Raw genomic sequence first — 25,486 nt, 5'->3', positions numbered from 1 at the left:
CTGACCTTGCATGGACTGTAGCTTGACATGGAGCCTCTTACGATTTTTCGGGCTAAAATACTCAGCTTAGGAAGCAAGTCTGCGCTCTTTATTTTATCTTCAGGTCACACAGCATCAGTGCTTGTCCTGTAAAGCCTGGGCGAAATCCCAAATTAAGGTGAAGCTCAGCTGCTGTAGATTTATGCTGTCTCTGAAACACTTGTATCACACCAGTCTGGAGCAGCCAAAATCTCCAGGAGTTTTCTGAGGGCAGTATGTGCTACTTGCTGCCATAGGGAGGAGCAGACCCAAGGGAGCATGAGAAGTGCTGCTTGCAGCTCATTGAAGTGTTTTATTGATGTTTTGAAGTCCAGGTAGAGAATATCTGAGGAGGGGGTTTCTGTTCAGTGTGGGCTGAGCTTGATCCTCAAGGTGGAAGAGGAGGGACCTTGCTGGGGAGTGACTGAGCCATGCTCCAGTGGCTTTTTTTCCTCCTCTGATTTCCAGTGGCTTTTCTCACTGTCCAAGTTCAAGCTCCATCATCTCTTGTGCTCTCTGGAGAAACGAGAGGCTGGCAGCGGGCAAGCAGGTGACAATGGGAAGGATGTGGCCAGAGTGGCACTGGTGAGCAGCCGGGGTCTTTGCAGCTTGGGTAAAAATCGTTGGGGTGCTTCTCCCAGCAGAGTGGGAGAGAGCTGCTTGAGGAGGAGGGCTTGGGGCTTCATGGAGGTTAGAGCTTCATGGGCTGCTCTGGGGAGGCTGAAGTTCAGAGGACCTGACCTCGTGGGGCTGCTGAGCCAGGTTCTCTCATTTCTGGAGAGGATGAGGTGTTGTCAGGAATTAATAAGTACTGGGAGCATCTGCCTGGAGGAGGCAGCTCTAATGTGTCCTCATGGATCTGAGGAAGGAGAAGAGGACATACAGCTGTCGTGCTGAGCTAGCAGTGTTCTGTGCTCCTCATCTACAGCTGTGACATCTTGGACCACATTCTGGTTGGTTAGTCTTTCCAGTTAGTTGCTGGACCGCATCTTTGGTGTGCTCCCATCTGAGAAACATCAGGAATGCTGTGTTAAAAAAAAAAACAAACAAACAAAAAAAAAACAAACCAAAAAAACCCCAAAAAAACCCAAAACCCACTGACCCCAGCTGAAGCCCAGCAGCCACCACTGCAGGGCACGGAGGCAGAGGGGAACGTGGTGGGACGGTGCTGCCTTCTTCCCTCATCTCCGTCTGCCTGTCTGTCTCACCTCCTCGCTGGTATGGGCAGGGCGCAGGTGAGGCAAGGCCAGACATGACGGTACTTCCTTGCTGTGCTGCTGCTGCCCGGCCCTGCCCTGCTTGCTCACTGCCGCTGCCGCCGCTGTGACCCAGGTCCAGCAGCAGTCCTCTGTGACCCCTGGTGTCCTGCTGCCTGCCTGCTCCCCTGCCTGCCTCTGCCCGTCCTGGCAGAGCCTCTGCCTGAATGATCTCCTCTGCTCTGGGTGGCCCTGGCTGACAGGAGTTTTGCCACCCCTGACCAAGGGCTGCCCCCAGCTGCCTGTCTGCACCTCTAGACCCACCACAAACAGTCATAAAACGGAAACATGCCAGAAAGCCATGTCTCCTGAAGGAAGCCCATGTGTTCCTGAGCAAGGATGGAGAGAGAGAGAGAGATGTCATAGAATCATTGAGGTTGGAAAAGACCTCTAAGATCATCGAGTCCAACTATCGACCCAACACCACCATGTCCGCTAAACCATGTCCCCAAGTGCCTCATCTACTCGTCTTTTAAATACCTCCAGGGATGGGGACTCCACCACTTCCCTGGGCAGCCTCTTCCACTGTTTCACCACTCTTTCAGTAAAGAAATTTTTCCTTACATCCAATCTAAACCTCCCTTGGCGCAACTTGAGGCCATTTCCTCTCGTCCTATCGCTTGTTACTTGGGAGAAGAGACCGACACCCACCTCACTACAACCTCCTTTCAGGTAGTTGTAGAGAGCGATGAGGTCTCCCCTCAGCCTCCTTTTCTCCAGGCTAAACAACCCCAGTTCCCTCAGCTGCTCCTCATAAGACTTGTGCTCCAGACCCCTCACCAGCCTCGTTGCCCTTCTCTGGACATGCTCAAGCACCTCAATGTCCTTCTTGTAGTGAGGGGCCCAAAACAGAACACAGTATTTGAGGTGCGGCCTCACCGGTGCCGAGTACAGGGGGACAATCACTTCCCTGTCATGTTACTTCCCTTCTATGTCAAGAGATAATGTCACCGTGCTTTAAATCCTAGGTTATAGAACACATTATCTGGGAATAGTGCTGTATCGGGGAACCACCTCTGCACTGGCACAGGGAAGGCAGCTCGGTGTGGCCCTAAGCCTGCTTTGAGAAGCCCAGGGCACCCATCTGGTGAAGAAGAGACTGAAGTCCAGGCTTTATTGCTACACCATGCGGTTGGTGATACTGGCACGGCAGGATCCCTGATTTTCCATGCCAAGGAAGTCCTGGGTAGCAGGATAAAGGTCTTCTGTCAGACTGGAGGAGAAATTCCTCAGGCTTGAAGAGGCTGGCTCTGAGTGGGTGTGTGTGGTGGCAGCGGCGGGAAGGACAGTGGGCAAGCAAACAGAAAATAGCTTGAGATAAGCCACTTCTCAACAAACCCTGAAGGAGAAGCAAGGCTGCCCGGAGAAGCAGTCCAGGACCGGAGTTGTAGAAGGACATTGCAGCTCAGAAGGTCCCTTGCAGAGGGAGGCTTGGGGCTGCCAGGGATGAGCTCGGCTGCAAGGACACGTACAACATCCTGGTGTCATTTATCTGTCATGAGCCACCAAAATGGGTTTTCTCCCTTGGTTACATCAATAAAACTATTGCTTCAGGGCTTTCACACATCCATCACTTGCCACTGGCAACCATCAGCAAAATTCAGATTATTATGTGGATCCAGACTATCTTTGGAGTGGTTAATTCCGCCATGGCCACGTCCTCAAGGACTGATAAACTCACCAGCCATTGCAGTAGTCTCCCTGCCATGGCAGCTTGCTTAGCCCCGTTATGAAGAATGAGAGTAGGATATCTTCAGAAGGATACTTCTTATGTTGCAGATTAAAAGACCCAGGTTCTCCAGTGAAGAAATGCTAATTCATTGCAATGTCTGAGTGCTGCTGTTCTTCATGCCTCCCATCGCTTACACCTCTGCTCACTCTAAAAGGTAACATTTCTGTTAACCATGTTTATATGAGACCTTTTCTAAACGGTGCTGCTGTAGCGATGGGTTGCGATGGGCAACATTTGCTCTGTAGAGGGTGGTGGGCATCTGTTTGTTCCAGATTTGGTGTGTTTAGAAAATCAGAAAATACCCAGAAAATATATTTTTGGGTAGCTTCATGCACGCATTCATGTGGTTTTCAGAGGTGATCTTGAAGGATGGCGTAGGATGACGAGGTAAGAGTAACCTAAGTAAATACGCAGAAATGACTGGAGAAAGAGCTGTGTCAGTGCCTTGTTTACAGAAGTGAAGTAAGAGGTGGGATGATAATGGTGAGATAGAAGGGATAACATGAAGGAGCCAGACAAGGGAAAAGCTTCCTGATGGCGAGAGCTGGTCTTTCAAGAGAGAAATCAACCAAGGCCTCAGCCTGGGCAAGGTCCAAGGGAACCGCTGTACTGAAAACGCTGCTGGAGGAGATGAGTTTCCTGAGCAGAGGGGTGTCAGCGGGTAGGAAGGACGCAGCAGAGGTGTTTGGGCTAAGTGATGTACTTTAGAGCAGAAGGGATTAAGTGTGTTTTGTTAGACAAATAAGCAGACCCCTAAGAACCACCAGATTGGTGGGAACACTGTAAGTGGTTTTGTCTCACCTCTTAAAATAATAATTAAAAAAAAAAATCAGATAAGACAGTCTTGGGTGCCAAAACCCAACATGCCACCAGCGCGTTCGTGAAACTGGGTACCTTGTTGTGAACTATGTTAAGATCTAGCGTGTGAGATTAAAAGGAAACAGCCTGTTTATAAAAGAGAGTTGACTCAATCAGTGGAGGCAGGTAAGCTCGGCAAAGGGAGGTGCAAAGATGTGGTGAATTCAGGCTGGTTGTGCCCATGAGATCATCAGGAAGGACGAAAGCCCTCTGAGTCAGCTCCAGGTGCACAAGTGTCTGGAGGCTGTTGGGCAGTGTAAGAGGCTCAGACGAGGACCTAAATGTTAATCACCCTGGGTTCGTTAGCTCTGAAATGAGCAGCGTTGTCAGCACCGTTGGGTTGAGTTTCAGTCCCTAATGCAGAAGGTGACCTGAAAGATAACTTGCGTCTTGGACTGGGGGTAAATTTGTTCCATCTTAAGGTGCTCACAGACCACTCATGGTCACTTCTGACAGTAGGCGTCCCTGGCAGTAAGCAGGGGAAGATGCTGTGATGCAGCACAAGATCCATCCTTCCCTGTGATCCTCTAGTGGGCTGCTTTTCCAGGTCAGATGGATGTGCCAGCATCTCGCTTATCCTGATGTATGCAGGACTAGGCTGCCTCCAGATTTCTCTCTTCCGTTGTAGAAGTGGTCATGTCCTCCTCCAAGGCAAAGGCGAGGAGCAAGGTGGAATTGGCCTTTATGTCTTGTGTGGCTCGTTGGCTACCCTTGAGCACAAAATGCTAATGGACCTCGGGCTGTGGAGCCTGGGATCCTCATTCTGGCTCCATCAGTGACTTCAGGCAAGCCTTTTCCCCTCTCTGTCTCCACTCTTCGTTCTCTTTCTAGCATAAAAGTGGCTGTACTAGGTCAGGCCAAGGACCCATCTAACCTCATTTTCTATTTCGGGAGCAAAAGCAGACAAACGTGTGTGATGATTCCTGGCCTCCACCCCATTTCTAGGTATGGGGATTTCCTGAACCTGATGCTTGCCTGGTAAATCCTGATAGATCTGCTTTCTGAGTACGTGTTCAAGCTGTCTTCGGGGTCTTTTTGCATCCCCATCAGCCCTTGGCTCTAAGTCCCGCTAGTCATCTCTTCTGACTGGTTTTGAATGCTGCTCTTGTGGGTTGGTTGGCTGGACCTGGCTTGTGAGCAGGCAGTCCCCGTCCACCCTCCCCAGGCTTCCCGTGAGCTCATCGTGTTTCATTTAGCTCCTGCAAGCTGCCTGCGTGCCTGGGCAGCCCAGCCCTCCCCAGCCAGCACTGGTGCCCTGCCCATGGAGGCAGCGACGGTGGGTAGTATGGAGCTGGGTGAGCAGGAGGGGTGTCCGCAGGGGCTGCAGGTACATCTTATTTTTTTTCCCCATGAGCCAGCACCCCTAGGAGGGTTTAGGCAGGAGGTCCTCAGTGTGCTGCGCCCTGTCGATGCCTCTCTCTTGATGACGCGAGGCAGCCGCAGGCGGGCGCGTGTGTGGGCGCCTGTCTGCGCTCCCTGGGCTGGGCTCTCCTTGCTCGGGGTGAGTCAGCCCACGGCACACGCGCTCTTCCTGTTGGGAGTGACTCAGGTGGAGCAGCCGATAAAAACCACACGAAAAGAAAAGCAATAGGCAGCTGGTCGCGAGCCCCGCCATCGCCTGCCAGAGCGGGCACATTGTGCTCGCTGGCACAAGAAATGGCTGGGTGCTGGCTCCTGCCACTCTGCTGCCTCGCAGCGTCTCTCCTGCCCGCAGCCCTGAGCGCCAACAGAGGAGAAGGTGAGGCTTTGGGAAGGTCGGCTGTTCCTGCTTTCACGCTGACGTGCAATTCTGCCAGTGGCTTTGCTCGCAGCCCTGCCCCAGTGCTGGAGAGTCCCGGTAACTGGGAGACGGCTGGGTGCCGCAGCACCCTGCTAGGGTGCTCTCCCCTCCTGCCTTTGGGATTAAAACTGGACCTGTAGGCACTTCTCCTTACGCTTCCTCTGGGGTTAAATATCCCATGAGCATTTAGACTTTGGTTTTTTACTGGCATCCCCTTTAAATAACTTATTTATGTGCAATTACTTTATTGCTTTCTGTATAAAGCCTTGCTACTTGGGTGGGATTCGGGCACGAGCATGAGCATTGCCCAGGGAGCGGGTGGCTTTATCGGCCTGCTCCTGCTGTAACCAAAATGTTCCCTAAGCCCAAGGAAGAGCTGGAAGCATCCAAGATCCAGTTTGCTGTAGCAACACGTGCAGCGTTTGTATTTTGTGCGAGTCCGCGGGGCTTACGAGGTGTCCACAGCCCCACCGCACCCCATGAGAGGCAGCGAGTCTCCTGCGGTACATAGACTGATGATGAGCTTTAAAAATCCAGAGGATCCTCTGGTGTATGCAATTGTAGTTGAGAGGGCAATGCAGGGATGTTTAAGTGCATTCAACCCAGTGGTAATTCAATATCAGGGTTTCAGTCGTATTGGCTTATAGCCTGGAGATTGATATGTTTGGCCAAAATCGGGTCTTTACCTCTATTTTGTAAATACTGAGAGATTTCAATTTTTTTTTTTTTTTGTCTGCAGTACTGGTGTTCTGAAATACACTTGCTGGGCTTGAATTGGGAATTGGTCCTTTATCAGTTTTCGTTTTTAGTGCGGTGCAATGTGATGGGGGAAAAAAGTGCTGAATAAGTGGTGGGTTTTTTTTTTTAAAAAAAAAAAAAAAAAAAGACCTGATGTGCTTTACTTGCTGCACCCTTAATTTGCATGCAAGTTTTAAAATACTGATGTAGATTCCCCCCCTCCTTCCTGGCAGCGTGTAGGCAACTGCTGCTTTTCTGTGGACTCTTAAACCTATTTCTGTGCATATGTAAAAGTGACAGTCAATAACAGGCTGTGCAGCCTGTAAATATGCTGCAGCAGACTTTCTAAGTTGGTTCGGTGGCGTAAATTAGTCTCTCGTGCTGTTACTCCTCCAGTCCCAGCGCTAGATGCCTGCTTGTAATTAGCACACATAATCCCATTTTGCTTGCAAATGAACTACTTGAGTCAAATTGGGTTCATGTATGACCTGGTCGAGCAGCAGAGGTTGGGGTGCTTGTACTCTGAACTGTGCAGAGCCTTGTCCGAGCAAGCATGCGTTTGCCTTGGTGGTGTGTGCCTGCACGTGATGGCTGAAGGGATCTCCCAGGGTTCAGGGAAGAGCTGGGGTGTGGACGTCAGAGCTCCACTGTGCCAATGAGGTGTCTCTCCTTTCCAAAACACTGAGATAAGATGCCAAATGGCAGGTTTTGGCTCCCAATGTGTGGTCTCTTCCTGCCGATGCTGATGGAGACACAGGAGAGACAGGCAGGTCTTCCTGCAGTGAGAAAGCTGTGGAGTCAGGCGATGGGGAAACCCAGGACTTGGGGTAGCAGATGGGACAGCCTTCTGGGTCACTGTCCCAAAAGGACAGAGCAGGGAATGACTTGCATTGTCATGGAGGCTTTGTTGCATGCAAAGCTCTGTTGATCTCTTGATGAAAGGAGTAGTTTTTACAGGCTGGCTCGTAAGTACGGGGCTATCGGATCTGCTCCTCACAGACCCAGGGCCAACCTCTTTTTCTGGTTTTGTGAATTTAAGACAACAATTTAAGAGGTCCAAAGCTGCCTGTCTCCTTCTCCAAGCCTTTCTCATGTGGGAATTTGTCTCAGCACAGCAAACAAGCATTTTTCACGCTTTATTCTGCTGGCCGGGAGCTGAGGGAATGATGTCCTGCTGGATGCGTGCCCCGGACCTCCTTCATCCTGATGTAGCGCTGAAGAAATCCAGCTGCAAAGCTTCTCCTCTGTGGAGCCTGTTCTTCTCCACAGCTGCCTGAGAACTGGATGATCTCAGGGCAGAGCCTTAGGGCACCTGGATACAAAAATGATCCTGTCCTCAGTTGGTCCTCATCTTCCAGCAGCTCCTGCATGCTCCATCTCGTTAGCAACTCCAGTGCCTCACTCTTGGTAAAGATTAACCTACCTGAGCTTTCAGATTTCCAGAAGACCAGCAACAGGAACCGCTACACTGGTGAGGTGGTGGCACTAATCTGCAACAGCATTTTAAATGGCTTTGGATTAGCGAGACCTGAATCAGTGCCAGGGCTGGAGAGCTGGCTCTGAACGTGCTGCAGCCTTAGAGCAAGACCTGAAAAAAGGTTTTCATTCCCTGGGGAATGGTGCTCATGCCTGTAATTTAGCAACCTAGTAAATCCTCTGGATTATGTAGATGTAAGGTGATGTGTGGGTGGAGTTAAACAGCTTTAGTGTGGAGGGATGGGGGGGTGGGAATGACCCCAAGCAGTCCCGTGCTGCTGCTCTCGGTGGGTTGTTTGTACTGTACATGCCCTTTGGTCACTGTTGATGTCCACCGAGGCTCTAGATACTTTTTCATACCGTAAGAGGCAGGACTTCTGCACCTGCAGGTCCTTTCCCAGCAGGTTAGGGTGATAGAAGACCTTCTGCAGCTGGGTCGCAGTCTCCTGCCAGCCAGGCTGCAAGGGAATAACCGTGTTTGCCGGAGCTGGAAAAATCTCTCTCCCTGTTTGCTGGCACATGAGGTCATCTCTCTTGGCAGCAGGCTCGGCTGCTGCTTGCTGAGTGCCTTTGTCTGGTATGTGGGTGTTAACGGGCGTGTGCGAGGACGGTGGGCGGTGCCCAGGTGTGAGTGCTGGGCATTGCGTGCTTGGGTGGTGAGCGCAGGAGGCTTCGCCTGGTCCCGGGAATCACAGATGCGAAGGACAGGGACCTTGTATCCTCGGGCTAAGCTGTGCCAGAAGAGCGCTGGGAAGGAAGAGCCTCCACATGTATCAAGTACAATTTGCTGTCCACATCCACGCTGCAGATTTCTGCTTGCTCTTGGATTTCCTCCACCTCCCTGTGCCGTCAGAGGTGACCTGAGCTGGGATGGGCAGCTGGGGACCGCCTTTTGTGTCCCAAGGAGGTCAGCAGTGAACAGTGTTTCTTGGAGGGAGGTTGAGGATCCCATGGCAGCATAGGGGTGGTTTGGAGCAGCTTGTCAACAGGCTCTGCACCCCTGCAGACCCTGCTTTTTCCCTCAGGGTGTTTCTTTCTCCTGCCTGTCTTTGCCACCATCCTCTCAACTGTCTGCTCTCCTTGGTGGTGCTGAGAAACTCATCTGAAATAAAGGTCCTCAGGCTTAAACACTCTAGTACTAGCTGCTGAGGGCTTGGCACGTAGATGAGAGGTGGCTTCAAGAGAAGACCTGGGCAAGGCAATGAAGAAGAGTGCTGGAGCAGGCATGTCTGGTGAGGTATCTGCCAGTCTGCTCTCCAGAGATCCCGTCTGCCCTGGCTGTAGTGGGGTGCAAAATCTCATGCCTGTCCTTCCTGGCATCCATCATGCAGCAATGTTGGCAGCTGCAGCTTTTCTTCCTGGGGAGGGTGGGGTGAGATGACCTGTGTAATCCTGCCCAAACCTTTTTTTTTTTTTTTTTTTTTGATCTACCTCTCAGCTGGCACGCTTCTACCAAGGTCCCCTGGTCACAAACCACTCCTCATCACCCCTGCATTTGGCCAGGAGGACACTTGCATCACAGACCCAGATGGAGGGACCTAGTGGAAGTTGGTTGAGCTTTTCCTTCTGGGCTCGCTCCTGGTCAGAGGCCGGGTGAAACCAAGCATAACCTCAGGGATCTTTCCCTTTTCCCTGAAGTCACTAGTAAAGTTCCCCATGCTTTTATCAGGACAAGGTTTGGGGTTTTGTTTACCATCTCTGCTTACTCAAAGATCTTGTTGTGTTGGAAGGCCTCTGAAAGGATGGAGAACATCCCTGGCTGTGCTGTGGAGCGGGGCTGCTTGTCTTGGGGGGTTTGTCCATCCTGAGCTGTGTCGGCAGTGAAAGCAGGCATTGCTCCAAAGCGTGGGGATGTAGAGCACAGCACGGGCATTGGTGGCATGTGGGTGGCTGATGGACACAGACACGTGGGGACAAGCGCAGAGACATGGGGACAGGGCTCTTTATTAGCAGAGCAAGAAGGGGAGGTTTGCATCGCCTGCGCTTGTTCCTTGGGCATCAGGGTGGGCTTACAGGGTTTCGTAGCTGGTGCCCTCATCTCTAAGCATCATTTGAGATGTCTCTCTCCTCTCCCCAGTCTGTGACTGCAATGGGATGTCCAGGCAGTGCATCTTCGACTGGCACCTCCTGAGGGAGACAGGGAACGCGTACCGCTGCCTCGGCTGCCTGGGCAACACAGAGGGCGCCCACTGTGAGCGCTGCAAGGAGGGCTTCTTCCGCCAGCGGGAGGAGGACTGCTGCCTGCCCTGCCACTGCCACCCCCAGGGTATGTGGCTGCCTGCCGGGAGGGGATGGGGTTGGGTCAGGGGTGTAGGGGGGCTTAAAGCACCTGCCGCCCTGTGTGGCCCTTGGTCCTGCTGAGCATGTGGGCTAGGTCAGGCTCTGGGTCCCTACGCACCAGACAAAAGCATTGCAGGAGGAGCGAGTGGGGCCAGCTTAGCTCCAGGTGGGATTATCTGGGGAGGTGCCAGAGCCCAGTGCTGTGTTGCTGCACTGTAAGTCATAGGAGCTTTTCCTCCTGGGTGCTTCACCACTTGGTGCTGGGCATTTCGAACCCCTCAGCAGCTCCAGGCTGCAGCCAGGCTTCAAAACCCACCTGCCCCCCAAAATAATCACAGACTCACAGAATGGTTTGGGTTGGAAGGGACCTTCAAACATCATTTAGTCCAATTGCCCTGCCATGGCCAGTGACATCTTTCACTAGATCAGGTTGCTCAAAGCCCTGTCCAACCTGACCTTGAACACTTCCATTGGCGGGGCATCCACAACTTCTCTGGGTGACCTGTTCCAGTGTCCCACCACTCTCATCATAAACCATTTCTTCCTTATGTACAATCTAAACCTCCTCTCTTTCAGTTTAAAACCTTTGCCCCTTGTTCTGTCACTACAGGCCCTGGTAAAAAGTCTCTCTCTCTTTGCACCACCTCCCCTCCCGAGGCACAATGCTGTGAACTCAGGAATTACCCTTTCACTTTTGCAATGCAGTTAAAAGCCTGTGTGAAGCTCGCCTTTATATATTGAGCCCCCTTTATATGTTGAAAGGCTTCAATAAGGTCTCCCTGGAGTCTTCTCTTCTCCAGGCTGAACAACCCCAACTCTCTCAACCTTTCTCCATAGGAGAGGTGTTCCATCCCTCTGATCATTTTCATGGCCCCCTCTGGACCTGCTCTAACAGGTCCATGTCTTGTGCTGGGGACCCTAGAGCTGGACGCAGTACTCCAGGTGGGGTCTCACCGGAGTGGAGTAGAGGGGGAGCATTACCCCCCTTGACCTGCTGGCCACACTGGTGATGCGCCCAGAACACGATTGTCTTTCTGGGCTGCGAGCGCACATTGCTGGCTCATGTCCAACTTTTCATCCACCAGTACCCCCAAGTCCTTCTCGGCAGGGCTGCTTTCCATCCATCCAACCCCCAGTCTGTACTGGTATTGGGGATTGCCCTGACCCAAGTACAGGACCTTGCACTTGACCTTATTGAACTTCATGAGGTTCACATGGGCCCACTCCTCCAGCCTGTCAAGGTCCCTCTGGATGGCATCCCTTCCCTCCAGCATCTCCATCCACAATCCCTGCCTCGCTGAGAGGGACCCTGCTCTGCCCTGCCCTAAATTTGGCGGGTGGCCATGAACCTGCTGATGCCTACTGGGAGCTGCCCTGTGGGGAGCTGCTTGCCCCTCCCAGCTGCCATCCTTATCTCGAGGACAGCGGCCAAACCCCAACACGGGGAGCGGCAGCTTTTGCCAGCTTTGTGAGTCAGGCTGATGCTTCCTGGGTGTCGCAAAGTTTGGCGGGCTCTGCAAAGGCTTTTAATTGCATCGTAAAAGCGAAAGGATAATTCCTGAGTTCATGGTGTTGTGTCTTCGGAGAGGAGGTGGTGCAAAGTGCTGCGTGCGGTGCTTGGGGACAGACAGGACGCTTTGGCCTCTCTGGCTCCTCCAGTGGTTTTTGCAGGCTGCAAAGCTATGAGATAGGATTTCTAGCTCTGGGGTGTTTTCTGTGGGTCTTGTGGTGGTTACACAGTAGATGTGATGTCTCCTTCATCCTCATCAGGTTTTGGCTTGCTCTGCAGAAGGTAAATCATACCTCTTGCACCGAGGTACTGTAGATATTGAAATGCCTGTTGCTCTCTGTCGATGTAGGAAGATCACTAGAAGCACCACATGAGCATAAAAAAACAGATGGCAAGAGGACAGAGCAATAGGCTTTGGGGTGGTGGGAGGGCGAATATCCCCATAGGTGCCTCCCATGCTGGCATGCAGGGAGGGCCCAGCGGCAGGACAGCTGCCTGTGGTCTGGTATCCTCTCCCCTCAGTGCCTGCATGTGCACAGAGGTAGGTCAGAAATGAAAGAGCCTACCACGGCCCTCAGCCCCATATGGTCCTTGTGGTGGCACCAAAATCAAGTTGCACAGATGTCTACTAGCAGAGGGTCTGGCAGAGAACAACTAAATCTCCGCTTGGTTTGTGTGTCCCGGAGTCCATCTTGTCCTTTGCAATGACCTTTATAGTGGGGAAGAAGATCCTTGTCCTGGGCAGCTGGTCAATGCCTACTGGGATTTATCTCCTCCAAGTCTCCTGCATCAGTCAGGGAGGCTGGAGCAGCTTTAACAGCCAGACCTGGTGTCCCAGCCCTGTGCTTGGGACCTCAGGGAGGGACCTGGTCCTGAGGTTGGGTTGCTGCTGCAATGACAGCGTGGTGCTTTGCTCCCCTGTCCCGTTGGCAGCATTGCTAGGAGGGTGCAGGGAGGTGCCCATCCAAACCTCTCCTTCCCCTCTTTCCGCAGGCGCCCTCGGCCTGCAGTGTGACAGTGACGGCCGGTGCAGCTGCAAACCCGGCGTGATGGGCAAGAAGTGCGACCAGTGCCAGCCGGGCTTCGAGTCCCTCTCCGAGGCTGGGTGCAGGAGGAACAGGCAGTAAGTGCTGGCAACCATCGGTGGCATGGGGACAGCTGGAGGGACAGCCTCCAGAGCTCTCCCAGCCGCTGTAAAGAGCCCGTGCTGGCTGAAACCAGCTCATGCAGGGGCAGAAGCAGTTTGTTTCGTGGCAGCACACCAACAGCCCTAAGCTAATCTGATTGGGAGAGAGCAGGCTCGAGCAGTGCTGGACCTTCCTTCCAGCCTAAAGAGCTTGCTGCCACACAATAGCGTCAAAACCAGAGTGAAGCGATTGCTTTATTATCCAGATAATGCCAAACAGGCACCAGCCAGGCTAGCCATGTAAAGAAAAACCTACCCACGTGTGGGTCTGCCTGGTGTTGGTGCCACACGCAAGGACTGCCCCCATGCAAACATGTGCATGCAAAAATCGACACCTTCCTTTGTGTGGAGCCCTGTTTAAACACCTTTTGAAGTGTTTCTCATTCAGCTTCCTCAGTGCTGTGTCCTTTTCTTCCTCGCTTCACCCCACTGCTGCTCCTTCGAGTCTCTGGCAGTCAAAGGGTAGGGGTAGGGGGTGGCTGCCTGCAGCTGTGCTGCTGTGCCTGGCCTCCTGCCCGAGCCTCCCCGGCATGTTGCTGCCTGTTGGAGCTCAGCCAGGGTCTATTAAGCTCAGCCAGGGTTTATTAAATTTAGCAGAACTTCACTTTGCTCTTGTAGGTGGGTCTTGCTAAAGAGAGGCACCTGGGATGGTTGGAAGCTGGTGCTCTGGGGCATCCTGGGGCAGTAGTGCTGGACACTGTCTCAGCCTGGCATCCGTACTGCTGCAGCTGGATTACTTAGAGAGATGGCTCTGCTGATTATTTTTCCTCTTCTAGCATGGGACTGGTAGCTGGGGGGATTCTCTGCTGTCTTGTATAACAGCTGGGGGCACTGAGCTCCCAGGCCAGGCTGGAAATCCAGGTGCAGGTTCTCACTGTCCCTGTTGCAGGAGCCCGCAGTGTGAGTGTGACCCGGCTGGCAGCACGGGGGGCTGCCTCTCCGGCCGCTGTGTCTGCAAGGCGAGCGCTACTGGAGAGCGGTGTGAGAGGTAGGTGTCAGGAGGACTTGCTGGACTGCTGTGTGGCGTGTCCTCCATCTCCCTGGCAGTTGCATCCCTGGCAGTGTCCGCACACCTGTCTCGCCATCCCGGCCTGGCGATGACCTAGAACCATGGCAATGGCTATGTTGCACGGCTGTCATTAGAGGGCTGGTTGTGTTGGCCACACAAGAGGAGAAAACGGACTTGAACATTGTCACCTTCTTGCGTTTTCCCAGGTGCAAGCGAAACTTCTATAACTTGGATGCCAGAAACCCCGCGGGATGCTCCCCCTGCTTTTGCTACGGGCACTCAGCTGCGTGTGTCAGTGCAGACAACCACAGTGTCTACAACATCACCTCCACCTTCCAGCAAGGTGAAGCCCAAGCAGGATATCCCTATGGCTCCTGGGGGTGTTTGCTGTCCCTTCTCTTTGATGTGCTGGAGGAGCCGCCTGGTTTGCAGCTCTGCTGGGAGTCCCTGTGCTTTGATGGGTGGGATGGCTTGATCGTAGGCAGAAGTAGGGTGCAAGGGTGGGGGGCAGCATAGACTTGCTTCATCATGTCTTTCCTGCCACTTGGGAGGAAAGCTCCATGCCCAGCCTGGCTTATTTTCAGATGTATTGGCACACGATTATCTGTGCTGCCCCCTCGGAGGTCAAGGGGTAGGAAGCTGGACATTTTGATAAGACACAGCTCCAGAAAGATGCTGGAGTCTGGGAAACACGTTCCCTGTCCCTGCTGACTGCTCCTTGTTGGTGCTCCAGGTGCTGAAGGCTGGCAAGGTGTCCACGAAAGCGGCTCCCCAGCCCAGCTCCAGTGGTCCCCACGCCATCGGGATGCCTTCATAGTGGCAAGAACATCGGAGCCGATATACTTTGTGGCGCCCGGTAGGTTGTGGGATCGGTGAGGGGGAGAGGTGACGGTGTCCCCTTTGCTTGGTTTGATCCTGTCAACTGAGCCTTTAGAAGGAAGGCAAGATTTTATGACTTTAATTTTCTCCCTTCCTTCCCTTCGCAGCGAAATTCCTCGGGAACCAGCAGCTGAGCTACGGCCAGAATCTCTCCTTCGATTACCGCCTGGACCGAGGGGGACGCCAGCCATCTCCGCATGATGTGGTCCTAGAAGGAGATGGCCTGAGAGTCACTGCACCCTTCTTGCCCCAGGGGAAGGTCCTGCCCTGTGGCATCAGCCAGACATACGTGTTCAGGTAAAGGAGGATGCTGGGGTGTTTGGGGCAGGGTGAGCAAGAAAAGCTGTGGCTTCAAGGAGCTCCTGGATTCAGCTGTGATCCCTTGGAGGTTGCAAATGGTTGCCTGATTTGGGCTGGATGCAGCTCAGGTGCTTCTCTCCTGGATGAGGAGGTTACTTTGTGAGAGGGGCAGTAGAAAATCTGGCTTGAGGTTGGGCTGGGTAGTTTGCTCGGTGTCAGTTGCATGGGTGGAGGTTGTTCCCCAAAGCCTTGAGCTCAGGAGGGAGACGGGTGAGGGCTGCCGCGTTTTCTTGATGAGGCATCTCATTTTCTTGAAACCGGTTCCACTTTTTCCCCCTCCCACGGGCAGGTTGGATGAGCACCCGAGCAGCAAGTGGAGCCCGAGGCTGAATCACTTTGAATATCGCAGGCTGCTGGGAAACCTGACAGCTCTCTGGATCCGAGCCACCTTTGGGGAGTACAGTAAGTGGGGGGAGAGCTTGCAAGCACAAGGTTGGCTTCTCCTCGTTGCTGGAGACGCCAAGTCTCCAGATGGAGATACCTTTGCTAAAAGGTATTAAAAAAATAAATAAATTAAGTGCCCTAAGATGAGCAAAATTAAATTATGAAGAGATTGAGCAGGATGGCAACAGTGGGGATAGCAAAGCCTTGGCTCCGGTCCATCTGCCCACAGGCATTGTAATGAAACATGTGACCTGTGCAGGTCCTGGGTGTGGGGGACTTGCAGGTGGAGTTGCTGGCCCCCGTGGGTGACCGGCTGTATCTCCCTCCAGGCACCGGCTACATCGACAACATCACCCTGGTGTCTGCGCAGCCCATTGCCGGAGTCCACGCTCCCTGGGTGGAGAGCTGCGAGTGCCCAGCAGGGTACCAGGGGCAGTTCTGTGAGACGTGTTCCCCTGGCTACCGCAGAGATGTCCCCAGCCTGGGGCCCTTCAGCATTTGCGTGCCGTGCAATTGCCAGGGGGGAGGAATTTGTGATCCCGACACTGGTAAGAAAAGCCACGGCTGCCTGCGTCCTGAGAATTGAGCTATAGGGGAGCATGGGGGGCACTAAGTGGGGCAAGATCCCTGGCTTGGGGGGCTGGAGTGCAGGGAACATTATGGATAAAACTCCCCAAAGCCTCAAAGCACTGCAGCCAAAAATACAGGAAAGATGCGTTGGGATCAAATTGGACTTAGATGATACTCATTGGAGAGAGAAAAAACATCTCCTACTGCTTGGATAGCATTAAAAACTTTTCTTCTGACATTTTATTTTAAAAGTAATTGTGGTGTCAGTAGATATCAGTGATGTAAACATGTTTTACTACCTGTCTTGTTAAAATAGCCCACAGCATTGCCACATAAAGTCAAAGTAATGCAAAGTTAAGCTGTCACTATTTTCCGAGTCTGAACTGGAATTGAATTTCCAAATATCTGAGCATTGATCAGGAGGCACAAAAGGCAACATGTGGCTCCCTGGGAGCTATACGAGCTGTGAAAAATGACATCCAACCACCTTTGGGTGGTGATGGCCAGCCTCCATGCCATGGGATGGGCTTCTCCATGGGGTCTCGCTGGGCTCCCATTGCAGGAGCAAGGCATGGTCCTTCCCGCATGGTGATGGACTGATGGGCAGAGAAATGAAGCACGTATGGGCAGGCGTGAAGATCGCGAGGACTCTGGTGTAGGATGCTGGACCACCTGGCTACCAGCGAGGGGTAGCCAGGAGGTGCAGTGGTGGAGGGTGTCCTACCAGGAGTGAGAGCAAACTGCCCTAAGCCCTTTCCTTCCTCCTTCAGGTGAATGCTACTCAGGAGACGAAAATGTGGGCAATAGTATCAGCTGCCCCTTTGGCTTCTACCGAGACCTCTGGCAGCCGTACGGCTGCAGGGCATGCCCCTGCGGCAACGGCCAAGGCTGCTCAGTGGTGCCGGGCGGCGAGGAGGTCGTCTGTGACCGCTGCCCTCCTGGAGCTGCCGGTAATGCCCTCCTCCAGTTTGCTTCTGCTCTGCCTTTTCCTGGAGTTTCAACCCACTGTATGGGGAGATGCAGGCGTCGGTGGGCTAAGATGCTCAGAGGCAGGCAGATCATCCCATCTTCTCAGCCTGGCTTGCCTACAGCACTGCTGCTCCTGCCTGTAATGGGGTGTTTCAGCCCCAAGGGCTGTGTAAACACATATTGCCCTGCCCTGGGAAAGGTTCTCATCTGAATGAATAATGTGGATGGAAAAAGGATGGGTGGGGAGGAAGAGGAATAGAAAAACAAGAAAAAAACAAAAACAAATAAGAAACAACTTGCCCCAGGTCAGTCATTGCACCCAGCTTTCAAGAGCCTGCCCAGAGCATCATGTGTTGGCCATGGCAGCGAGGAGAGTGGAGATGCTGTTGTGCTGGCCCTGGTGGGGCTGAATGCCCCCGTTTCTGTGGGACAGAGGGAACAAGGTAGCCTCTGCCTTTCGGGCAAGAGTGTGAGCTTAGCCCCGTCCCTCTTTTCCCAGGGGCCAACTGCGAGTACTGTGCTGATGGTTATTTTGGAGACCCAGCGGCTTCCCGGCCCTGCCAGCCGTGCTGGTGCAATAGCAATGTGGAGCCCAATGCTGTGGGGAACTGTGACCGCCGGACAGGCGAGTGCCTCAAGTGCATCTACAACACCGCCGGCTTCTACTGTGACCGCTGCAAAGATGGCTTCTTTGGGAACCCCCTGGCCCCCGATCCTGCCGACAAGTGCAGAGGTGAGAGCTGGGCACTGTTTGAGCTGGGGATGAGTAAGAAAATCCATTCCGGAGTGCAGGGTGGCTTGATGGGAAGGGGGATGCTGCAAAAGCCAAGGCTGGAAAGCAGGAGTGGAGAGCAGGAACCGGAGCACAGGGCTAAACGGTGGGAGGAAAGCCAGGGGAGACGGTGGATGGAAGGGTGGACATGCCAAGACTTGAGGCGGGGACAGGCTCCTCTGAGCCTGTGCTGCTCTGACCCACAGCCTGTGCCTGCGACTTGGCTGGTGCTGAGCCTCTGAAGTGTGGGAGTGATGGGAGCTGCATCTGCAAGCCTGGCTTCGAGGGTCCCAGCTGTGAAGAGAGCGAGTGCCCGGCTTGCTATGGCCAGGTGAAAGCCCAGGTGAGCATCTCTGCCAGCCCCGGGGCCACTGAGCAGCAAGGGGTGTATATATATATATATATTAAAAAAAAAGATACACTTATCCTCAAGCATATCCTCCTGGCCTCCTCAAGCATCTCTTCCCGGTGCGAGTGAGAAGTGATTTTTGCAGGCTGTGCCTGAACTTTGGGTTTGTACCCGATTCAACCGATAAAAAACCAATGACCTAAAGCTGCTGGCCCGCTGTGCCCCATCCAAAAATGAGCCCTCGCTCTGCTCTCCATCCTCTGGCTGGACTGTGGACCTGGTTCCCACCCTGGCCTTTCCATCATGGGTTCGGCTTCCTGCTGGCTGATGGCCCGGTCTGCTGTGGTTGCAGGTGGACCTGTACCTGCAGCAGTTGGCAGAGCTAGAGCTGCTGTTCTCAGAGGTGCAAGCTGGCGGTGGGGCCAAGAGCCAGGAGCTGGAGGGGAGGATGCAGCTGGCTGAGGAGATGCTGCGGACCATCCTTGGGGAAGCCCTGAGCCTGCAAGGTACCACCCGCCCACTGCCCTTGGATGGGGCCATCTGTGCTGTATCAGGGGAGGGTTTTGCTGCCTGTGCCTTTTTGCTCAGCGATGAGTTTCTCTTCAGCCTTCCTCTTTCTTTCTCACCAGCCTCTGACAGGTCTCTGGAAAGCCACGTGGCCAGGATGAAGGGGCAAGGATCCAGCTCCCAGAGCCGTTTGGATGACATCAAGGCAACGGTGGAGAGGCTGAGGTCTCTCGGGAGCCAGTATGAGAGGCAGGTGCAGGATACCCGGCGGCTGCTGGAGAGAGCCAGGCTGGACCTGGATCGCAGCGGAGCTGCTCTGCATCGGGTGGTAAGAGCATCCTTGTGCAATGCACTCATAGTCTAGCCCAGGGCTGAAAAAAATATCCATGGAGAAAGCAAGAATTTAATGTATTCTAGTTATTACGTTTGTTTTGTGAGTGCAGAAGATATTCTGGTGTTTTTTCTGTAGGTCTGGGACCTGGAGAGGTGCTGGCAGGGGTCTTTGGGGGGCTGTGGAGGTTTAACATGCCGCAGTTGCCTCTTTCACTGCTGAATCAGATGGAGGGCAGGGAAGAGTACTCATGCCTCTCTTCCTCCCTTCTCAGACTATTCCTGTTTCAAACCTTCCCGGGGGCTCAAATCAGTTTTTGATGCTGGCCCAGGAGGCTCTGAGACTGGCCAACAGGTGAGTCACTCCTGCCTTTGGCTGAGAGAGAGGGAAGGGGGACTGAGATCCTGCTGGGTGCCCAGAAGGTCCTTTTTGGGGGTCCAGGCTGCAGCTGCCACAACCTCTGTGCCAGCCCTGGAGCAGGGGAAGATGCGGCTGCTAGGCTGGCTTCGTCGCTTTACAGAGCTGTCCTCAGTTGCCTTTGAGGGTGGTGTTGGGTGTGTTTTAGAAGCATCTTTGGGGTTAGAGTTTGGCCCATGGGTGTCCAGTTGGAACAGGCAGTATCTGCCTCCCCCCGGTGCTCTTCTACCCTTGGGAGATACAGGAGGGACAAGCGAAATATGAGTCCCCTTCTCAAACATGCTGCATTTCCTGAGAGGGTGCAATCCAGCGTTGCTGAATACAACAGTAAAGGAAGTTGGTGGAGAAAACCCGGGTGGGAAACCTTTCTCATGAGCCCCTCCCTGTGCTTTGCAGCCATGCGCAGGCCGCCAACACCATTGAGCAAGCTGCGAAGGTGGCACGGGAGGACGCGCGGCAGGCGTTGGAGCTGGTGCGCACAGCTGCTGGCGGAGAGGCAGCTGCCTCCAGCTCCCTGCTCGGGCTGCTCGGGAAGTGAGTGGAGGCTGCATTCACCTGCGTGTCGCGGGGGTACATGGGAGGGAGGAGGGGGGTGGCCAAGCTTCCATGCCCCCTTCCCTGCCTCCCCATCTGAGTTGCAGAAACGTGTGGTTGAAGACAGGGCAGGCAGGGACTTGCCTGGACTTCGGTTGCTGGCACGTCTGAGCGGCAGAGATGGAGGGTCGGCAGCTCTGCAGAGCATCTGCTTCCCACCCCACAGACCACAATGCTCCCAGGGGCCTGCCCACAGCTGGGTTTAACACCATGTGTGTGAACAGGCTCCCAGGGGCGACTTCCATGCGTGGTTGCAAATCTGGGCTGGGTTTAGCCCAAGAGTCAATTTAGCCCCATGTTGTCTGGGTGGCTCTCTTGGTCGGGCTGGTGCCTCTCCAGAGCCCACCGTGGTCCTGGGATTTTGCACACCACTGGTGGGGTGTGAGCAACAGCCCCCAACGAAGTTAAGGAGCTGAATGAGGATGTGCAGGAGGAAACATCCAGTGGTAGGGCAGGGATTAGCAGAGCCACTGCGGAGTCTGTGAGGGTTCAGCTGGTGTTAAACACCTTTGATTTCTGGAGAGGGAGCAAGGATCCAGCAGACGCCCTGCTTGGCAGAGGGGCTGGGATGTGGGTGATGTTTGCAATTAGCTTTCCCTGTGTGATACATCTGCATGGGGCCTTGGAGAGTGTGAACAAGTCAATGTGGGAGGCAGCATTAATGCTGCGGTGGGAGGTTGGCAGCTTGGCTGGTACCATGCTCTTCAACCTTACATCCGTGCAGGTATGAGGAGCTGAAGTCGCTGGCTGGAGGCCTGAAGGCTGAGGCTGACGGGATGGCCTCTGAGGCAGACAAGGCTTATCAGGGCAGCCTGGTGCTCCTCAGCTCCCTGTCCCTCCTGATGAAGACTGACATCGGGTCCTTTGAGGTGAGGGCTTTGTGCCTGTGGGACCAGGAGATCTTTTGCTCTCCCCTGTGCCCTCCCTGCTACCCTGCCAGCAGCTCAGCCCTTTCCAGGACTTCGTGCCCATTGGAAAGCCATTGGACATGCATCTTCCCACCCTTTTGCCCCGTAGCTGGCTGCAGCACAAGGAGCAAGAGACAAGCATCCGTTGCTACCGGCTGTGGTTCCCTGTGAGCACCAGGGAGATGTTGGGACCCCCAGGCAGTCATTGCATCTCTGTGTTTCAGGGGGAGGCAACCCGGCTGAAGCAGGATGCCAATGCTCTCCTGAGCCTGGTGGACACCTATATGGCACAGTACAGGCAGCTGCAGAGCCGCACGGGGCGCTGGGAGGAAGAAATCAAGCAGCTGCTGCGAAGGGGAGAGGGCAAGAGAGCGGTAAGAGGTTGGCTGGGGGCTGCGGCTTGAGTCGTCTTCAGCGTGACCTGGAGCCTTGGTGGGATGCCTGTGGCACCACCGCTACTACGTGCTGCCCTAGCTTGTTCGCCAAAGGGGATGTAGCTCTGCCTGCCTGCTGCAAGATAGTACACTTCCTCAGAAATGCAGCTACTTGGGGTTTGTCGTCTGGAGCCTGTGGGAGACCTCACCGTGTGTGTGGAGCTGCTGGTGCAGGGTCTCACCTGCACTGCACATCTCCTCCATATGAGACAGGTTGAAGACCTGCTCCTGGAAAGATTAGAGCCAAGATGACTCAGGACGGCTGGAGCTGGTTGAGGAGCATGGGCCAAGCCTCTGCTGACAGATCAGGCTGTGGTAGCCTTGATTCAGGGGCAACAGCAGGCATTTGGGAACAGGCTGATGGGTCTACTCCCCCAGTGCAGCTCCTTGCAGACTGCTCTGGGACTGTCCGATGCTCCTGTACAGTGTCCTTCATCTGCCTGTTGTGCCCCTTTTGTCCTGTTGCAGATGCTGATGCAGCTGCTGTCCCGAGCCAACCTTGCCAGGAGCACAGCCCTGCAAGCAGTGAGCACTGGCAACGCCACCTTCTACGAGGTGGAACAGATCCTGAAGAGCCTCCGGGGTAACATACTAGAAACCCACCCTTCCTTTCCCCTCCCTTGTGGGATCTCACAAAGGTAGCATGGCTTCATTTCAGAAGTTTTTTTCAGAGTTTAACCTGCAAGCAGATGACAAGAGAAGGGAAGCTGAAGATGCCATGAAGAGGCTACCAATTATCAGCAGCATGGTCGCAAGTGCCAGGGAGAAGACGGACCGAGCTGAAGCAATCCTGGGAAGCGCTGCTTCCAAATCCAAGGCGGCCAGCAGTGCAGCAGGGGAAGCGAAGGAGATCACCATGGGGATCCAGCAGGTGAGGACAGGCTCTGGTGCTATTGTTGGCAGAAAAGGGTTTGGAAAGGAAAACCGTGGAAGAAGAGGAGATGGTTGGCAACTTCATGGTGGACCTGATGCGTTGACGTTTGTCTACAGTGGATCCTGCAGATACCAGAGTTGGCTGTAGATGAGTGTGTGTGTGTGTGTATCTCTGCAGGCACGTTCGTCCCGTGAGGATCTCTGTGGCATCTCACTATAGCCACCTTTTGGTGACCAAGGGGATTTTTCCATTTCCACAGTGAGTCACTGGCAGGCTTGTGAGCTCCCAGAATTGGTGTTGGTGGGTTCGACTCCCAGATGTGTGTTGTAATTCCTCAGGGGTTTGCTGATGTGTGCAGGAGGGGCTGAGCCATGGTCATAAAAACAACTCTCTGGAGCAACTGGTGGGAGAGCATGAAGGACACAGGATAGCCTGTGATAATTTTGGGTCCCTGTAGAAGGAACCAGTTTCCACCAGCTCCATGCCCCCGTGCACCCAGAATGATTTTGGCCATGCTCTGCCCCTCTGAAAGTGCCTTTGCCTTCCCTAGGAGATTACACGGCTGAAGGTGGAAGCCAACAAGACGGCTGATGGCGTCCTCGCCCTGGAGAAGGCAGTGGCCACCCTGCAGCGCGAGGCCAAGGAATTGGATGGCGAATTTGAGAGGAAGCTCTTGGAGGTCGAGGTGGATGCTGCTGTGATACAGGAGGTGGGTCCCTGTCTCCCCCGCCTTGCCCCCTTCCCTGTTGACTTTTGGGCTAGACTTCACTTTACAGCTGCCACCTTGCCTTCTTCAGACAGCTCAGGAAGCTCAGAGGGTCCACGCCAAGGCTGGCCGGGCAGGGGTGGTCGTGCAGGAGACACTGAGTGCCCTGGAGGAGCTGCTGCGTCTGATGAGTAGGTTTTGTGATGCTGCTGTAAGGCGTGGATGGAGACAAGTCCCTGCTGGGGTCTAGGCAGGGGTGCTGGGAGTTCAGCAGGAAGCTGCTTCAAATGATACCTGTAAATGGGCTGTGCAGCAGGATGGAGATGAAGTATCTAGAAAGATCTGGTCCTCAGCCTCCATCCATGGTTCCCTCTTCCTTGTTTTCCTCCCGTGCAACAGACCAGCCTGGTGCTGTGGATGAGGATGGCTTGAAGCAGCTCGAGATGAATTTTAGCAAAGCCAAAACCAGAAGCAAGCAGCTGAAGGATGAGATGTCAGAGCTGGAGCAGACAGCTGCACTGCAGAAGGCCCGGGTGCGGACGCTGGAGAGCAGCATTGACGAGATCCTGGCGGATATTAAGAACCTGGAGGATATCCAGAGGAATCTTCCTCCAGGCTGCTACAACACAAAAGCCATTGAATTGCCATGAGCGAGCTCTGGAAAGGCTGCAGCGCCTGCCAGGCTGAAGGCAGGAGAGCCTGGCCCAGCTGCCCTCCCCAGACCTGGCAGGACTGGCTGCATTGATTGTATCGAACTAATCCTTACCCTCAAGTTCAGCATGGCAGCTGAAGTTTGCATGGTCACACTGGCCTTGATTTTTCAAAGTGGTCCGTCCCTCGGTCACGGGAAGAAAGAGACGCCTGGTTGCGTGAAGGTGCTACTGGCTGAAGAACAGCTCATTCCTACAACATTTCTCTGAGGTGCAGGTGGGAGTTGCTTGGTGTCAACCTTGGGAGTTTGCACAGTTCAAAGCCTGAAGTTCATGGCTGAGAGGTTCTCCACCCCCTGTGGATCCCCTCTCCTGGTCTGGCACACACAGAAGGACTAAAGTCTCTGTCCTTACTTTTGACACTGCCACCACCACCTCCTCCTCATGTTCTCCGCAGGGTCTTCCTTGCCTTTGGTAGCTCGGGAGGCAAGGAGCAAGCAGCGTGAAGAGGCAGCGGGGGTAGATGAGTTTTGAACCGTGGCACCGGTGATGCTTCACGTGGCTTTCTCCTCCCAGCCTGCCCAGTCCTCACCTTGCTGGGAGTGGTGCTAGCGTGGTTTTGCTGTGGCTTAGAGATTTGGCATCAGGTGCCACTGATGACCCTTTTCATAAAGCTGCAGGTCTTCCATGGTGCTTCTCAGTGAGGTGGTTACTGTTTTGCTAAAGGAGTTGGGGGGAAAGCTGCCAGCTGCCTTTGAGCTCACAGTGATGTGCTGGATGGAGGAAGAGGGGGATCCTAGGCTAGCAGGTTAGCAGAGAGAACTGCTGGGGCTCCTGAAGTGGAAAGTCTTTCCTGCTCCACGTGCTCCCTTCAGCCAGGAGGAGAGTCCCCTTTCTTTCTCCCGCACTTCTTTTCAAGTTCCAAAGCCCCTGGCTTTCTTGTCAAAGCTCCTCCTGGGCAAGTGCAGGTCTCCTTACCATCCCCTTACAGGCTCAAGCACAACCTTTCCTTTCAAGACCGGTCAGTTTGGTACCAGGCAGCTTCCCAGGTGTCCCAGAGCCCAGGAGAAGCAAGGTGGTGTCCCCTCTGCACAAGCACCCAGGACCCTGCAGCACTTGTCACAGGAATGGGGGCTTTCTCCAGGGGTCTGCAGATGCAAGCTCTTATGTCTGAGAGCCTGGTCCCATCCTGCTGGAGTGCCAGTGCCCTGATTTGACTGGTTTAAAAATATTGAAGATGACTTGAATGTGTCTCCACCTCTGGTTTGGTGCTGCTCATTCCCCCTCCCTCCCTTGCACGTGGTGTTGGATGTTTCTTAGAGACTCAAGTAGTTGTCCACAGGGGTTTCCCACTGTACATCTGAGCAGAGCTTGGAGGAGCTGAAGACCACAGTGCTCCCTTCACCCACCTGTGGCTTTCCTGTGGGTCCAGCTCTGTTCTGGCACCACTCCCAGCTTCCTTTAGATGCCATTTCAGGGGAAAAAAGAGCTAGCCGATGCTGGAAATCAACTCTGCTGAAGCCCCCTGACCTGTGTGGTGGTGAAAGATGAGATCCTGGACAGAGGAGGGCACTTTGGGGGACTCACTCACCCCTCATTAGCTCTGATTCTCTGATAAAGCAGCGCTCATGCTTCTGCTTGATAAGGATATACCAAGTATTATGTCTGCCTTATACTTTTATTTAAGCGAGATGTATTCTTGCCTTTGGCATGTCTTCCTTCTCCCATTGTACAGCATAGGGACAGGTATTATGGACCTGACTTTATTTTTCCATGAGTTGGGTTTTCTGAAAGGGAGGACATCAATAAATAGTGAATACTTTTGTCTGGATCTTGCCTACTGGTTTATTTTCTCTAGCTCCCTGTTTTGGGTGAGTTTGGCCATCAGTTCTCCCAGCAGTGCAGCCACTTGCTCTCTTTGTGCTGACTCAGTCTTGAG

General features: G+C 53.8%; 1 protein-coding gene across 3 annotated transcripts; it reads left to right on the top strand.

The window, feature by feature from the left end:
* Window positions 1-5,127: 5,127 nt before the first annotated feature.
* LAMC2 (laminin subunit gamma 2) lies at window positions 5,128-25,378 on the top strand. 3 transcript variants are annotated; one of them, XM_076339601.1, is made up of 23 exons: window positions 5,128-5,191; window positions 9,936-10,124; window positions 12,642-12,771; window positions 13,724-13,822; window positions 14,050-14,186; window positions 14,577-14,699; window positions 14,830-15,019; window positions 15,372-15,484; window positions 15,796-16,014; window positions 16,807-16,986; window positions 17,505-17,738; window positions 17,984-18,120; window positions 18,479-18,632; window positions 18,756-18,961; window positions 19,239-19,318; window positions 19,778-19,915; window positions 20,700-20,844; window positions 21,108-21,257; window positions 21,786-21,900; window positions 21,989-22,188; window positions 22,742-22,900; window positions 22,989-23,088; window positions 23,297-25,378. In XM_076339601.1, exons 2-23 carry the CDS (start codon window positions 9,953-9,955, stop codon window positions 23,545-23,547), a joined length of 3,432 nt encoding a protein of 1,143 aa, XP_076195716.1. In that variant the 5' UTR covers window positions 5,128-5,191; window positions 9,936-9,952; the 3' UTR covers window positions 23,548-25,378. The 3 variants fall into 3 exon arrangements, with proteins under 3 accessions (XP_076195716.1, XP_076195714.1, XP_076195715.1); XM_076339599.1 differs by lacking the exon at window positions 5,128-5,191 and adding an exon at window positions 5,473-5,602; XM_076339600.1 differs by lacking the exon at window positions 5,128-5,191 and adding an exon at window positions 8,705-8,765.
* The last annotated feature ends 108 nt before the right edge of the window (window positions 25,379-25,486 follow it).

Source organism: Aptenodytes patagonicus, chromosome 5 (genome assembly GCF_965638725.1).
Source record: "Aptenodytes patagonicus chromosome 5, bAptPat1.pri.cur, whole genome shotgun sequence".
In the NCBI taxonomy this organism is placed as follows: Eukaryota; Metazoa; Chordata; class Aves; order Sphenisciformes; family Spheniscidae; genus Aptenodytes; species Aptenodytes patagonicus.
Note: the sequence above shows the minus strand (reverse complement) of the source record. Positions and strands in the feature narration are given on the sequence as shown.

Excerpts from the sequence above, each read along its gene's own strand:
- LAMC2 (XM_076339599.1), top strand. The coding sequence starts at position 5,521 with ATGGCTGGGTGCTGGCTCCTGCCACTCTGCTGCCTCGCAGCGTCTCTC. Across the intron at positions 17,739-17,983 it reads TCCTGCCGACAAGTGCAGAG|CCTGTGCCTGCGACTTGGCT; the intron begins GTGAGAGCTGGG and ends TCTGACCCACAG. Across the intron at positions 19,916-20,699 it reads CTGCTCGGGCTGCTCGGGAA|GTATGAGGAGCTGAAGTCGC; the intron begins GTGAGTGGAGGC and ends ACATCCGTGCAG.